This window comes from Manacus vitellinus, unplaced genomic scaffold, assembly GCF_001715985.3.
Source record: "Manacus vitellinus isolate BGI_N305 unplaced genomic scaffold, ASM171598v3 scaffold_0_pilon, whole genome shotgun sequence".
NCBI classification, from domain to species: Eukaryota; Metazoa; Chordata; class Aves; order Passeriformes; family Pipridae; genus Manacus; species Manacus vitellinus.
Genome location: NW_021938789.1, coordinates 34,804,215 through 34,819,862, shown reverse-complemented (window position 1 = coordinate 34,819,862; position 15,648 = coordinate 34,804,215). Strand labels below are relative to the sequence as shown.

The 15,648-nt window shown below is 41.2% G+C and overlaps 1 protein-coding gene and 1 long non-coding RNA gene across 2 annotated transcripts; both read left to right on the top strand.

The window, feature by feature from the left end:
- Positions 1-6,982: 6,982 nt before the first annotated feature.
- On the top strand, positions 6,983-8,356 carry LOC108641067. The gene is made up of 3 exons (XR_001921741.1): positions 6,983-7,058; positions 7,244-7,461; positions 7,606-8,356. It is a non-coding gene; the product is annotated as an uncharacterized LOC108641067 (long non-coding RNA).
- A 2,960-nt stretch (positions 8,357-11,316) lies between these two features.
- On the top strand, positions 11,317-13,441 carry NPY5R (neuropeptide Y receptor Y5). Its single transcript, XM_008933125.2, has 2 exons — positions 11,317-11,685; positions 11,769-13,441. The coding sequence occupies exon 2, from the start codon at positions 11,781-11,783 to the stop codon at positions 13,110-13,112; it is 1,332 nt and encodes a 443-aa protein (XP_008931373.2). The 5' UTR covers positions 11,317-11,685; positions 11,769-11,780; the 3' UTR covers positions 13,113-13,441.
- Positions 13,442-15,648: the final 2,207 nt, after the last annotated feature.

The following is a 15,648-nucleotide window of genomic DNA, read 5'->3' as shown; positions in this document are numbered from 1 at the left end:
TGGCCAGAGCAGAGATTCCCCTGCAACCTGTGGTGAGAACCATAAGGACACAAATTGTTTCCCTGCAGCCCATGCAGGCCCAGATGGAGCCATGCTGTGGTCCGTGGAGAGGAGTCCACATGGGAGCAGGTTTGCTGGCAGGAATCGTGACCTTGTGGGGAATCCACACTGGAGCAGTCTGTTCCTGAGGAAGTGCACCCCATGGAAAGGACCCATGCTGGAGCAGCTCTTGAAGAACTGTATCCCATGGGAAGGACCCCATGCTGGAGCAGGGGAACATCATAAGGTGGAAGGAGTGGCAGAGACGTGTGATGAACTGACCAGAACTCCCATTCCCTGTGTCCCTGCTCAACTCAGGGAGGTAGGACTTTAGAAGAGTTGGGACAAAAGAGTGGTGTTGAGCCTGGGAAGACAGGGGTGTAGGAAGTTGTGCATTTTTCCTTTGTTTCTCACCATACTACTCTATTTTAAATAGATTAGTGTAACACAGAGGCATTCATTTACTCCCCTCGTGAAATGCTATTGTTTCTGCCACAGAAATTTCTGAATTTTCAGATAGATATGATCTTCTTTCTTGTCCATTTTGTCATTAGTGATGAAGATCTCCATTTGAGCAGTAAATGAAGTGATTCATAATACTTAATTTTTAATGGTTAGTATATACAAGAATTTCAAACATTGCATAAATACAGGCAAAACAAACCTCTCAATTCCTCTGTTATACTATGCAAATATAATAGTTACCTATAATAGATCAAATATAGAGCCTACATGCCACTCAGTGACCTGAACTCACAGCGATGACAACAAATATTCAGAGTTATTCACACTGCAGACAGATACAAGGTCAGGCTTTGAACAGTGCAGTGGAGAAATGGAAAGGGCTGCCTCAGTCATTGAGTTTTCAAACATGTGCTACACTTATGAGTGTATATATATATGTATGCACACATGCTATAACCCAAGTCTTACTACAAGCTTTCTGCTTTGCCATATTACTGTGTGCCCACCTCAGATGACTGAATCTCTTGGAGCTGTTTCAGTCTTCTCTGAAGCACTTCACATACATATGAGCACTAAACACAGTAAAAAATAATCATTCTAATAAACAGAGATAGACCCTTTTAAAACTTCCCATTATAGCTATATAAAATACATGTTGTGCAGCAAATGCCGTGTAGCATCAGGTATTCTCTGTAAGAAAATCAGGCATTAGCAGGCCCTGGCTATTCTGCGCATCTTCAGTCTCAACACCAAGCTGAGAATCTCCACTTGGAGCTCCAAGCTCACAAAGATGTCAAATGATTTCTCAGTAACTTTAATTTTAGTGGTGATGACTGTCAGGACACGAGAACACTGGAGCAGTAAGATAACCATTGTGTTAAAGATTATCCTCTTCCAGGGAATGAATTCTTCAGTACATCAAAGGCACCCTGGACTGGAAGACTGTGTTTGTTTGTGTGTATATGTTTATTTGTGTGAAGGCATGACATTGCAAAATTTACAATGAACAGAACACAAGTATTTCCACTAAGGAAACAGAACAGCCTGAGTAAACGAATATAGAATTGCTTTGAAGTAAAAGCATTGAGAAGAGAACAAAATTTTTTTAAGAAACATGTAGAAAAAATATACCTAGACATCAATCCATTAAAATTTTTTCTCACTGCAACTCTCAAAATGGAAAAGGTGTTGTAAAATGAGCTGTCACTTTCATTGCAATGTATTGTCATGTGCTCAGGCAAAACAATTGCTCTGTAAAACTTAAAATACACCAGGTAGAACACTAGGAGAATCATTTGTACTTTCTATTCTGTATAAAACAAACTGAAGTCACCACTACCAAAATGAATGGAAACACTCTCTGAAGGGTTTTTTAACCTTATTTTTTATTGGTTTCATTTTCTAGTACTGAACATCAGTGCCATTGAAATACTTGCATTTCACATTACTCAAAGATAAGGGAACTCATGCTCCTTGGGGCAAAAGCCTGTCATCAGTAGACTAAATAGGTCTTTCGCTGTTGAGTACAATTTGAATAGCAGCAAATTCTCTGTTTGGATAAGAGCATGTTTATTCTGACACAGCTGCATCTGACACCAAACATAACAACACTTCATTTGACTGCTAATGTCACAAACCCAAATGAGCTTCATGAAAGCTTATGTGGTTAATCACTACTGACAGTCTCGCTGCTGCAGTTCCATTTTCAACAATACAGCCAAGTTATCCAGTGCAAATCTATCCTGAACACATAAAATATTACAAGGCTGCTTGAGATATAACCTAAATTATGTTCACCTGGCTAAAATACTAAGTCATGTTTTGTGTTGTGCCCACCCTGCTCCGTCCATTAAGGATTCAAACTTATGTATGCTCATACACAAGCTCTCATCTGGCTTCAGATAAAGTAGAAATAGGTCCCACAGTTCAGCATGATCATCCAGATGGGTCAATGTGCAGAATATCAGCCAAAAACTGTGATGACACACTAGGCAACAAAAATGACTAATTATAGGCTCACCCTTGGAAGTAAGCTAACCATCAGATGTCCTGCCTTTCATCACAAAGACAGCTCAGTCATTGCCACAGCTTCAGTAGTCCAAGGTTTGCTGCTTTATGCAAGGTAAGAACTGTGGAAGGGATGGGCCATACAGAAGCCAGAGATTAGTGGTATTTTGAATAATATTTTAATAGTACTTTTGCTGGGTATGAAGAGTTCGGTGAAAAATTTTGACCTACAGAAATGTTTTTTATGTATTTCACAAAATCTCTCAAATTCTGTAATAACTATGTCTTACCATTTACACTGTCTTGCCCCATGGATAGGTGCTGCATTTGTATCAGACTTTACAGTAACATTAGACTTTGACTCATGACAAATTTTGACTCAAGACAATCAACTTTATGCTGTGGAACTGGATATTAGGTGGCTTAGACTCTTGGTTTTCTCATCGACTTCCACTGGAGCTTTGAGTCTTCATGTCTTCAGTTAGCCTTTAGAGGCTAAATTTTCTAAGATATTAGAATGATACTCCCAAAAGAAAGATACATATAGGAATGTGGTAAGAAGCATGCCAAAATTAATTTATATTCATATAACCACAGAGTTCTCTGCTGTATTTTCTGTTTTGTTCTTCTGACTCAGGAATCTCAATCTTTTCTCTCTGATGCACCACTTTTCTTCCCCAGCTCCTCCAGAATAGGTATCTTTCATCATCACCGTCTCTTACTTCCTCAAGGACTCCTCTATGATTTCAACAACCCCATGGTGGCTGGTTTCTAAGGAACTTGTACTATGATCTGCTGTCACTTCTGCCATTCAATACCTCTAGACCTTTCCTATCTCTAGATTACTGATTTTATTATTCAGTAGTATTACTGGCAAGAGAGAGGTACATGAACAGTAAAAAGGAAAAAATTATAATGGTCTGAATAGTAATAGCCTCTGATGTGCGCAAGTATCAGGGATGAATCGTCCAAAAACAGCCGAGACAAATCTGGTGTTATTTACAGCTCTGTGGGGAAAACAAACAAACAAGCCCACACCTGCCAATACATTACTGGTTGAAGAACCCTCCTGAAATAAGACAACCAACAAAAAAAATATGATATTTAATTCTTAGAGAAAATTGCTTTGAGGGAGGAATACTTGTGTTACTGACTGCTCTTGATAACAAGCACATGATTTCTGGAGGCTGCTTGGGAAACTGTACTAGGTGAACTGAACTAGGCCATTTTAGAAATGGCCTAACAATGAAGGTACACTGTTTGTACCGTAATAAAGGTACAATGGTATCCCACATAAATCATAATTGTGCAATGTAAGAAACCTTAATTTCCCTCCTGTGAGCTCTACCAGCAAATGTGGATTTCTTTCTAAAGACAATGTCAGTCGGCTGACAAAAGTTTTGATGGAAAGATATAGTGTCTCTAAAGTCACTGTTTCCAGGAGGCAGCTTCCACTTCAAGTAGTGAAGCCAGAAATGTGGGAAACTCTGCTGGAACAAGGGACACCCAGGTAAGTGGGTACCCTGGGAGAAAGCCTTAATCACCTCCATCACATGTTGGAACCAGAGTGGGTTTTTGTCTTCAGATCAAATATTTGCGTGAAAGGCTTCAAAACCATCAGTGCTAGGTGGGAAGATGGTCGAAAATGCTAAGAACAGCTGCTCAGGCCTAAAAAGGATTAATTCTGTTCTCTGTTGTGACTAACGGGAAAGTTGTCTTAAAATGATGAGATGGATTGGCGCGTCACTTCCACTGTCAGCTCCCTGTGCTCCACTTGTACATGCAGTGATTCACCAGAAGTGGGTGGTGGATAATGCAGAAGCGAGTGAAAGATAGGATAAAATATTCCTTGCCATCCTGAGCTCATCTGCTGAAGATTAAGGTTATTTGTTCCTTGATCACTCAATGAGTATTTTCTAACCCAAGTTAAATAAGGAACCTAGCTGGACTTTTCAAAGGTTATTCAACAATATGATTGATCTGGCTGTTTTGTTTTTGTGTGGTACAGTCTCTCATAGGTTAATTATACTGACAGCTTTTCTGCAGTGCTGTGTTAATATCAACTGTCGAAGTAGTGCCTTGGCAAATGGGAAAGTCATTACTTTTTTGTGTCAGATTCTGCCACTTGTGCTCCCACAGACCTGCATGTCACTCAGTTCTCCAGTAGCTCTGTAATAGGACTATGATCAATGACTCTTCTTGTGCTAGAAGATACCAGCCAGTGAGAACAGCAGAATTTGTCTTTTCATCCTTTGTGCTATGACACACCCGACAATTTTTATGCTTTAAAATACTGCTCACTTAAGGAAATGCTCTGCCTTCCCATTGATTGTTCAGATAAAATTAAAACCACCCTTCAGATATTTCCTTCTGTAAGAACCGAGTTACTCAACTCGGAAAGGAAAACTGTTTGGGGGAAATCCATCGCCTCCCACCTGCTCTAAAATAAAAATCAAAGGGTGTTCGAGCAGCATGGATGAACACCTGCGGAGCTCCTCTCCAGCCGAAGCGAGGGGAGCTCAGGTCACCGCTCTGTGATTGCCTGTCTGTGCTCCCGCTTCCCGGGGACTCGCAGCGCGTTTCACCTTTGCAAAATGCCGTGTCCTGAGCGCCAGGTGAGGCATTGAGAGCATCCCGTAAGCACCGGCGAGCGCGGGGTTTATTTACCGACTCACTACATTTCCATGGAAACTCTAATTGTCACACCGTGCAGCGCCGGAATACCGGGCTCCAGGGCCGCCTGGAGCGGCCTCCCGAAATGCGCTAGCGCGGCGGCTCCAGCCCCAGCCGCCGGTCGCCGGCCCCGCCGGCGGGCGGCGAGTGCGGGCAGGCGCCGGCCCCCGGGGCGCGGCCCTGGGCCGCAAGGGCGAGGACCGGCGGCGCTCCGCCCAAGCGCCGAGAAGGGGCGCCTCCGGGCGGGGGCTGCGGCGCTCGCCTCTGCTCCCGCCCCGGGCGGAGCCTCGCCCGTGCCCGGCCCGGGCGGAGCCGCGACCGCAGCCCCGGCTGCCTGCCCTGCCCTTTGCCCGCTCGCCGCCACGCGCCCCTACCGCCCCCAAGATCCGCCCTATTGCCCCGCGGGGCGCCCGCAAAGAGGGAACAGCGCGAAGGTAACGCGGGCGGCCGCCGGAGCGCGGCGGGCTGGGCTGGGCTGGGCTGGCGCAAGTTTAGGCGGGGCAGCGCGCTTGGCCAGCAGTTGGGGCGGGACAGGGGGATTCGCTTGGGTGGAGGGGCTCAGGGACGGGGGATCTCGGCGTCGCGGGCAAGCGCGGGGCTCCAGACTAAGCGCGGTGCGTGCGCCCGGACGGGGCGGGGCGGGCGCGCAGGGCAAAGCGGCTGCCGAGCGAGTTGTGCGAGGGCAAAAATAGCAGTCGTCCCCGGTTTGGTGCCTTTGCCTCTGAGAGTCAGGAACTGCTGTGCTCCCTCGCAGAAAATGTAGCCGTGCCTTTCAAGTTTTTTGTTCTGACCAGTAAATAGCCCGTTACCTTCCATAACGTTTACTTGGAGCTCGAGATATATTCTTACTAGTTGGCTTTGGCATATTTCGGGAAGTTGTGTTCTTCTTGTCCCGGATAATGTTGCAGTTCTTCTTTCAGTTAGGCACAGAAAGAGGCATACCATTAACATGCATAGAAATCCGTTTTTCTGGACTTCTGAAGTAATTTCAATCTCTTGAATTCTCCCAGGTTCTCAGGCTAGCTTTTGCTGTTGCATGTAACGAACAACATCGGAAGCAGCAGCTTTTCATCTTTAGCTGTATTGTGAATGCAACAGTTGAGTGGTTTCAAATTTTGTCTCAGATTTATCTCAGTCTTTAACTATGTGAGGGCATAATTTCTCAAGTTGTAACAACACAGCTCAATGCTTTCCTTAAGCTTCCATAGTCGGGCAGTAACAGCCTGTCTTATTAACTATTTACAGCTGTGTAGAAGTTTAAAGACCTTCTCTGACTTTTTCTATGCAGTCTTGATATAACTCCAGTATTATGGAGGCAGAAAGGCTGTATTTCCTAGGTAATTTTGCTTCCTCCCTAAGACTATAAATCATTCACAGCTATAAAGATTAATTTTCCTGTTACAAAGATGGAACTGATTAGACTATACAAAGACCAGCCAGTCAGAGTTAATAGGTATTAATATTGTAGGATATAAGCTCTTAGCCATGAATAAACCTTAATGTAAGTACCTCATCTAATAGAAGGAACATTTCCTGAGAAAACAATTGCTTTCAGAGGATGATGGTTACCCATCTAACTTTTGTGTTCTTGAAAATTTCCCTTTAAATATTTAGAGAAATAGCCGGCCTATTAACTCTCCTAAATTGTCATTTATAGATTTTGTATTTTAAGTGATAGCTTTAAGTGAAATAACGATATTAATTACAAGATAGTAAAAATATTAGCATATTTTGGGTTATGTGGTACTTCTAACTCAGCTACACCTGAAAAATGGTTTCATTTCTCCCTGTCAATCTCAGGCCCTAGACCAACTGCAGCTGAAGCACGCTTTTGATGAAAATAAGAATCACAGTAATCAGAGAGTCACACTGAGGTATACCATAAATTATTGTAATTTAAGGAGGTGTTATTTGAAATTTTTCAAGATCATGGTACACCATCTGTTATAAAATACATTTTACTGTACTCTTAAATGTTAACTGCATTGAGTCTTACAGTAAATATTCAAATCCACCTTGGGCCCTGCCACAATACTGAAGTCTCTCCTGCCTTTTGCAGCCTAGCCTTCTGTCTCAAGCATTCCACTGAAATTAAAGAAGACCTAAGCAAACCCACGTAAAGCTCACGGGGTATGAGCTCATATAGGTGTAGCTGGGCACAGTTGGGAGTGTACACAGACTAGGATCACCAAAAGGGAAACTCATTTGCTTGACTGATTGATGTAGGAGGTGAAAGTGATCCAACCTTTGGAGCTGACAGCTGAAAATCTCCATCAGGTACCTTCAGACTGACTAAATTTGAGCTTGAAAACAGGTGCAAGAGCACTCTGACACTGTGTTGCATTCAGTTTAGAAATACACTTCAAATATGAGGAGAAGGTTTTGAAAAGAGACTATATTATTTAATTCTATTTCCCACAGCAGGATTTTCATGAATCTCCATTTCCCTAAAAGCTGCACCCATGTGCTGCACTGGGTTTGACCAACCGTCAAGAGGGAGAGTGAATCTCTCAAAGTAGAGGCAGCTGTTAAAACAAAGCAGGAAGATAAATGCCAATAAGTGCACATAGCCCTGTGAAATCAGTGGCATGCTAATAAAGATCAATTATGCAGGAGGAACACTTGTTTACACCTTTACTGCCAGTGGCACTCAAGCTGAGAGCAACTGGTTTCTTTTGATCAGGAGAGGATGCTCGGAGACAAGAGATCCACTTGGCATCTTTTGAAATTTGGGGACAAAAGTCTGCTTTCATTTTACACATCCAAAATGAAAATAAAGTCATCTTTGGGCATTTTGCAAAGCAAATTTTGTCAGCACAGTAGTTCTCTGCTGAAATCAACAGATTATAGTGTTATTCCTTCCCCTCTGTCTTTCTGCCACTCTGAAACTGTGATTAGAGATGGTGCAGGAGGGGCTTCAGTGTACTACAGACTTCTGTGGTGCCCCAAGTGTCCACCTAGAGCCTTAAGAGATCATGTTGTGACTTCTTCCAGGGCTCCTTCCTCATGGAAATGAGGACGTGATAGGGAAGATGGCACCTTCTCATCTCGCACCCCAAGCAGAAGGCAGCCATAGCTCAGAAGGGATGGAGCTGGAGAGCCCATGCTGGACTTCAGAGGCATGGCTACTGAGCTCTTCCGTGTTGATGTTTCTCAATCAAATATGTCTGCTTCAGCAAAACCAGCATATTCACTTTTTAAATAATTATATTAAAAACATAATGAGCAGTTCTGCTAAAGTCATACTGCAAGAGCTCCATGTGGAGGTGTAGAAATCTACAGAAATCTAGCATTCATTTAATGAATATGTTACAGTATAACAACACTTAAATTTTGTTCTCTGGCCCTAGACTTAGCATTATCTGTATGGAATATAAATTTATAGAAGATAAAATAATTATGGTGCATCTGACTTGAAAGTCAGACTGACTTGAAAGTCTGACTTGAAAGTCTCTTCCTTTTCACTTTTAGTCACCCAAAGCTGAAAGTGGTAGAAATAACAGTGATACCACTAGATTTGTTTCAATTCTCCTCATAGAATCCATTGATTAAAACTAAGCAAAACTTAATGAAAAGATAAAGATTTCTTTACAGATCATAACACATAATTAAAATGGAATGGACTAACTAGATAGAGAGCCTTTTCTACCAGTAGAAATGCCTGCTTTTTCTCCATTCACTGATGAACCTATGGCCTATGAACCTTTTCAATGACAGCAAATATCACCAAAAACTCTAGAGAGGGAGTTGTAGTTTTGGTACACACATACATAGCTGCTATTATAACTTAAACACTGGCATGCATCTTTACTACTCAATATGACCTTCAAATGTGATGATGTGTGGGAATTTAACTGCTACTGAAAATACCTGTAGATACACTAAAAGCAACCCTAATATCTGGGTTTCTGGTAGAGAAACAGTAACGCCAGTTTGTTTCTTCTTTTACAGGTTCATCCTTCAACCTAGTTTCAGTTAAAATAGAAGACTACGCGGAATGATTGCTGTTAGCACAGAGTTACTTATGGAGGCACAAAAAAGAAATGAAAAGCTCATTTCTTCAGAGTCATCACCACCTTGAGAGCATTGTAAGAGTTTTTGAGGGTTTTTTTGAATCTCAAGATGGTACTGGATTTCCTTCTCTATTAGTCTTTCTCTCAGGTGATTAGTAACTAAGATATGGAGAGATCCAGGTCTTGAATAATTTTTCATTTCCCTTTCTCAAATAACTCTTGATATGGTTCAAACCTGCTATCAGGCAATGGGATGTTCCATTAGTAAAGCTCTTTTAATCTGTGCAAGATATAAACTGGAAAAGGAAGGTGTCCAAGCAAAAAGAAAATTGCCCAGAATGACACTAATGGCTTTTCTTTATTAACTCTTCAGTTATGCAAAGTTTTTTTCCTACACACTTCTCAGCTAAGTGTGTAGTGTCGTGGAACAAAGATAATAGAATGTTCACCCTGAAAATATTAGGGAGGTAATGTTTCATATTGAAACGCAACATAGAGTTGAAATGGCTTTCATCAATCAAAAGAGAGTGTGCAGATGAGAGATGGCCTGCACACACTGAAATCTGCAAAATCATCAGTCAGCAAAATCCACCATTCCTTCATGTTGAACAAAAAAAAAAAAAATTATAGAAGTGTGACATAACAGGGACATAATGCCATAAGCCTGAGGTATGGAGATGTATCTTATCCAGGGCAAAGCTCTGCGGGGGGGTTCCTCAGACAAAAGTTATGTAGAGTCATACTTAGGGAAAAGAAAGAATTTTCAGTAGATTTTGAAAGTCATTGTGGTATGCAGATCATACTGGTTTTGGTTGGTTAGTAGCAACTCAGAGAAATTAGCTCAGAAAAAATAAATAAAAAACTATTTCCTTCATTAGCTAATATTTGTATAAAGAGAAGCCCACCAAAATGAAAATTTCTGATAATATCAACATAGAGAGATTAGATCGCTTACAGAACCTCTATTCTGCTTCTTTAAAGTTGATCTAGAGGCAAAGGTAGTCTCAGATAGCATTGTTTGTCTATTATATGGTTTCTCATCATTTCATTAAAGATTGAGAAAAATTGTACAGAAATAATATGCATTAATGCTGCTCTGCTTGTATGCACACAGTTATAAAATTTAGGTTATTTAAATTCAAATATCCAGTTCTTAGTTCTATTTTAGCTATTTTAAAGCACTTTAAGATTGAGAGAATCTGGCAAGGCTGACTTCTTGTCACCTCTTTCCAACACATTACTTGCAAGATTTTTTTTTTTTAAATAAGTATTTCTACTTTTACATGAGGAACCTTCCCATCACAACATCACAGCCCACTGTCAGTGAATATTCTGAGGTTGTTTTAAGGTTTGAGTTTCCCTTTGGCACGTGACAGTAGGAGCACATGTGATGTGAAGGAAGGAACAGGTCTGCATGTGTAGAGGAAGCTGAGTAACATTATTGCACTTTGAAGAAGTCAGCACCATACAACTCACAGAGGAGCCTTGAAGAGCCCTGCCTTTTTTAGGTGACAGATCTAGCCTTCTGCTCAATCTATATATGCTTTAGTATTGTCTAGATGTTCCTGTTTTCTCTTATATAAGATTTCTAAACATTAAGCAATTTTGTACAGGGCACTGGCACTCTGGAGAACTTTGAAACTTTAGTACGTGCTGGTGTTTAAGGTAAACTGAAGATTGAACTAAATTCTCATGTCTTTCTGTTTGTTCTAAAATGAAGACTAATACATGAAGATTCTGTAGGCAGTATAACTTTGAGCTGAGTTAGGTTTTAATGTTCGATGTTTCTGTGCTGAATAATTAGTGGTTCACTGAATTTTCAAATGGCTGTGTGGAGTTTGCTTCCAATTAACACTGTCCTCTTTGTATTACATCCAGTTACTTTAGATGTTTTATAGGCAGTTTTCCTTTCTGCTTGAGCACCAGTTAAAATATGTTCAACGCTTAATAGAAAATGGTTTCTATATACACCACATTAGGAATTCCATCTTGGATCATTGACAGTGGATTTCCTGATCATTTTTGAAAGCTCTCACTTATTTTGTGTTAGTTCTCTACTAGCAAGGTAAGAAATGCTAGTGCAGTCATTAGTATATGTATTTTCAGGTGCCTTCATTATAATTTGCTGTGACGCAATAATTAGGCATGTGCCCAGATGGTGACTGTCATTTCCTTACCCATATCGATGGGCTGTTATGTACATGAGTAATCTCACCAACTCAAGATGAATTGCTTTTGTAGCTAACTGTTCCCTCATGGAAAGTCTGACAATATAGTCTATAGCAAAGCATAGTTAAAAGCCAGCATCATAATGCAGAACCTTAAATTGCCATTCTCCCATGTGAGCAGCCGGGTAGGAGGCCAAGGCATGCTGAACACCACATGGTAAAACCTACGTAACTAATTCATGTTGACCTGAAGTTATACAGGATCTGCCTCACAGTAGACTAACGTGACTAGTAATTTATTTGCATTGAGGTGACACCAGGTAAATTTATGTTCCTTTACATTCTGATTAACAGCAGTATCATTGTTCCTTCAGATGCTAATTAATGCCTTTCTCGTTCTAAGCAGGACTGTAAAATGGATTTAGGATTAAAAGACCGTACCAACAGGACACCTACCAGGAACACCTCTGCTGCTACAAAGAATTTTTCTGCCTGGGAAGACTATAAGAGTAGTGTTGATGACATACAGTACTTTCTTATTGGGCTGTACACACTTATAAGTCTGGCTGGCTTTATGGGAAATCTGCTTATACTAATGGCCCTACTAAAGTGCAAGCAGAAGACGATAATAAACATTCTCATAGGTAACTTGGCCTTTTCTGACATCTTGGTTGTGCTGTTCTGTTCGCCTTTCACACTGACATCTGTCCTGCTTGATCAGTGGATGTTTGGCACTGTCATGTGCCATGTAATGCCCTTCCTCCAATGCGCATCAGTTCTAGTTTCAACTTTGATGTTAATATCTATTGCTGCAGTCAGGTACCGTATGATAAAATATCCCCTTTCTAGCAATCTAACAGCAAAACAAGGCTATTTCTTAATAGTGACCATTTGGGCCTTTGGCTTCACAATTTGCTCCCCTCTGCCAGTTTTCCACAAAATTGTGGACCTCAGCAAAACTCTGAATTTAGAGGCACTGGAGAACAGACTCTTGTGTATCGAGTCATGGCCTTCCGATTCCTATAGAATTGCCTTTACAATAGCCTTGCTGTTCATGCAGTACATACTGCCGCTGGCGTGTTTAACTGCTAGTCACACGAGCGTCTGCAGGAGCATAGGTTCTAGACTGTCAAACAAGGAAAACAAGTTTGAAGAAAAGGAGATGATAAACCTAGCTCTTCATCCCTCTAAGAGCACTAGCACACAGGTGCAGTCCTCTGGGCACTCCAGGTGGAGCTGTGCCTTTGGCAAAAAGCACCACAGAAGATATAGCAGGAAGACTTCAAGTGTGATGCCAGCTATTTCAAGGCATCATCAGGATACTCATTCAAGAGATCTCCCAGAAACCTCTGGCACAGAAAAAAGTCAGCTCTTTTCCTCCAGTAAATTCATCCCTGGGATTCCTATCTGTTTTGAAATGAAACCAGAAGAAAATACAGAGATCCAGGACATGATTACAGTATCCCGATCCATTGTCAGAATTAAGACAAGATCAAGGAGAGTTTTTTGCAGACTGACAGTGCTAATCCTAGTTTTTGGTTTCAGTTGGATGCCTCTTCACCTTTTCCACATTGTGACAGATTTTAATGCCACTCTCATTTCTAACAGACATTTTAAATTAGTATATTGCATATGCCATTTATTGGGTATGATGTCCTGCTGCTTGAATCCCATCCTCTATGGGTTTCTTAACAACAGCATAAAAGCTGATTTAATGTCCCTTATCCCATGCTGCCAAATACTATGATTTTATGTGCCCCAAGATAAAGTAAAACAAACAAGTATGGCTTTCAAGCCTACTGGCATGCATAGCTGTAAAAGATATGTAAAAGATATTAGTTTAGTTTACTTAGTCTGACTTGGTTATGATTAGTAGCATTTTATGTGAATGTATAGTTCTATGGCTGCATGTATTTCTTGCATTGGGCAGAACTATATACATATGTTATAACATTTCCCTATCTCTTACACGTAGGAAACCATGCCCAGTGTACAAAACCGGAATACCATTTTCATTACCTGAAATGTTGGCAATCTGTACTTTGGAATTATACAGAATATATAATGAATAATAAATGTAAGACAGACTACTTAGACATATCAGTATTAACTGTCATAAAACTATAATAAAATACATAAAATTTACTAAATAACTATTGTTGAGACTATTTCAGAGCCAACTTTGACTGTTTTCTAATATAAACATCTCTTTCTGGATGTGATTAGAAAAATATTTTTACTTAGCTCTGTGAGTCATAGTTTGCAATATCTTTGCAATATGCTTTGCTACTGGTTCCTAGGTTGCCTTACTCCTTGGTTTGAGGGTTGTTGTTTTTGTCTTGATTGTTTCCATCTCACCATGTTTACCCAGTGCAACCTGTCCCTGATTTCCTTAGCCAGTTTTCACTCTGGCTTATCATTTTATGTAATTTTCCACCAGCCTGAACTTATCTATAGTTATGCCTTTGTTCTAACAGTGATGACACCCCTGAACATACAACATACTTCTGATCAGAGTAAGCCCTCATTACCTAAGCAAGTGATAGTGGAAAGAAAAAGAAAATGGAAAGACAGCAGGATTTTTTCTTTTCCTTTACAAAAAAGCAAAAGCTTACTGCACTTCATTATAGCTGACCCACTTGCTTTGGAAAGCTTTAACAGCTTTCAAATAAATTTGTGCATGTGTGCCCTGACAGGTGGGAGGGATGAGCAGAGTGGATTATTTTTAAATTCAAGTAGGGCAAGTGCAGGGTCCCGCCCCCAGGGAGGAATGACCCCATGAACCAGTGTTTCTGGTGTCTGACCTGCTGAAAACAGCTCTATGAAGAAGGACCTGGAGGGTCCTGGTGCACAACAAGCTGTCCATGAGGCAGCAGTGTGTCCTTGTGGCCAAGAAGGCCAGTGGTATCCTGGGGTGCATTAGGAAGAGCATTTCCAGCAGGTCGAGGGAGGTGATTCTGCCCCTCTACTCAGCCTTGGTGAGGCCTCAGCTGGGGTACTGAGGGTACAGAAGTGTCCTCTTCTGGCCTCCTCAGTACAAGAAAGACATGGAGCTCCTGTAGCAGGTTCAGTGGAGGGCAATAATGATGATTAAGGGACTCGAACATCTCTCTTATGAGAACAGGCTGAGCGAGTTGGGCCTGTTCAGCCTCGAGAACAGATGACTGAGAGGGGACCTCATTAATGGCTGTCAGTATCTGAAGGGAGGGTTTCAAGAGGATGGATTCAGGCTCTTCTCGGTGGTGCCAAGCAATAGGACAAGAGAACAAGCAGGAACTGATGCACAGGAAGTTCCACCTGCATATGAGGAAGAACTTTAGTGTGTGAGTGACCAAGCACTGGAACAGATTGCCCAGAGAGGTTGTGGAGTCTCTGTCACTGGAGATATTCAAGAACCATCTGGATGTAATCCTGTGCAATGTGCTCTAGGGCGACCCTGCTCGAGCAGGGAGGTTGGACCAGGTGATCCACTGTGGTCCCTTTCAACTGCACCCATTCTGTGAATCTGTGCATGCACGCACACGTGTGCAAACACACACACACACACACACATACACACATGCTTTCTGCATCTCCCTCTCCTCTCTCTTTTTCTCCTTTTTAACCAGACCAGTATTTTTCCTTCCAAATTTAAGTCACATGCATCTTCCCTAAGTCATATTACATTTCACAGCACAAATGCAAAGAATATATAATAAAAATATAAATAAATAAACAAACAAATACACACACACACACACACACATATATATATATATATATTCTCCCCCCCCGGATTACTCTAGTTTAATAATCCATCTCTGCCCTCAGGATTCAGTAAATGTACAAAGCCTTTGCCTATTTAAGTTGTAAAACCTCTCCTCAGGTCTAGCTGGTGATTATTTCCTTTTATCCACTAAGACTTTTAATCCAATAGGCCTTTGTATGTAGCTTCTACAGGCTGAGAAATAAAGTTTTTCTTTTTATAGATGGGTGGTTGGAAATGGTCAGTGTGCATTTTTTTTCCTCAAGATACTTCCCTTCCAGTTAGTCTTTAAAAGTGAAAGCAGTTCTTTTATTTTGAGGAATCATCAACTTATTTTTATCACAATGTTATCATTCTGAGACTTTTTCTCCCCAAGCCACTATCTGCTGAGGAGTTTATTACATACTAGTGGGTAATAGCTTCTACCCTTAAGGTATTTTTCTGAAGTCTAGTTCTCAGTAACTTGTTGTTCTTTGTTTTCATTAGTTATATGCTTTAATAGTTTCTTCCTGGACACTGACTATTGCATTTTGCAGAT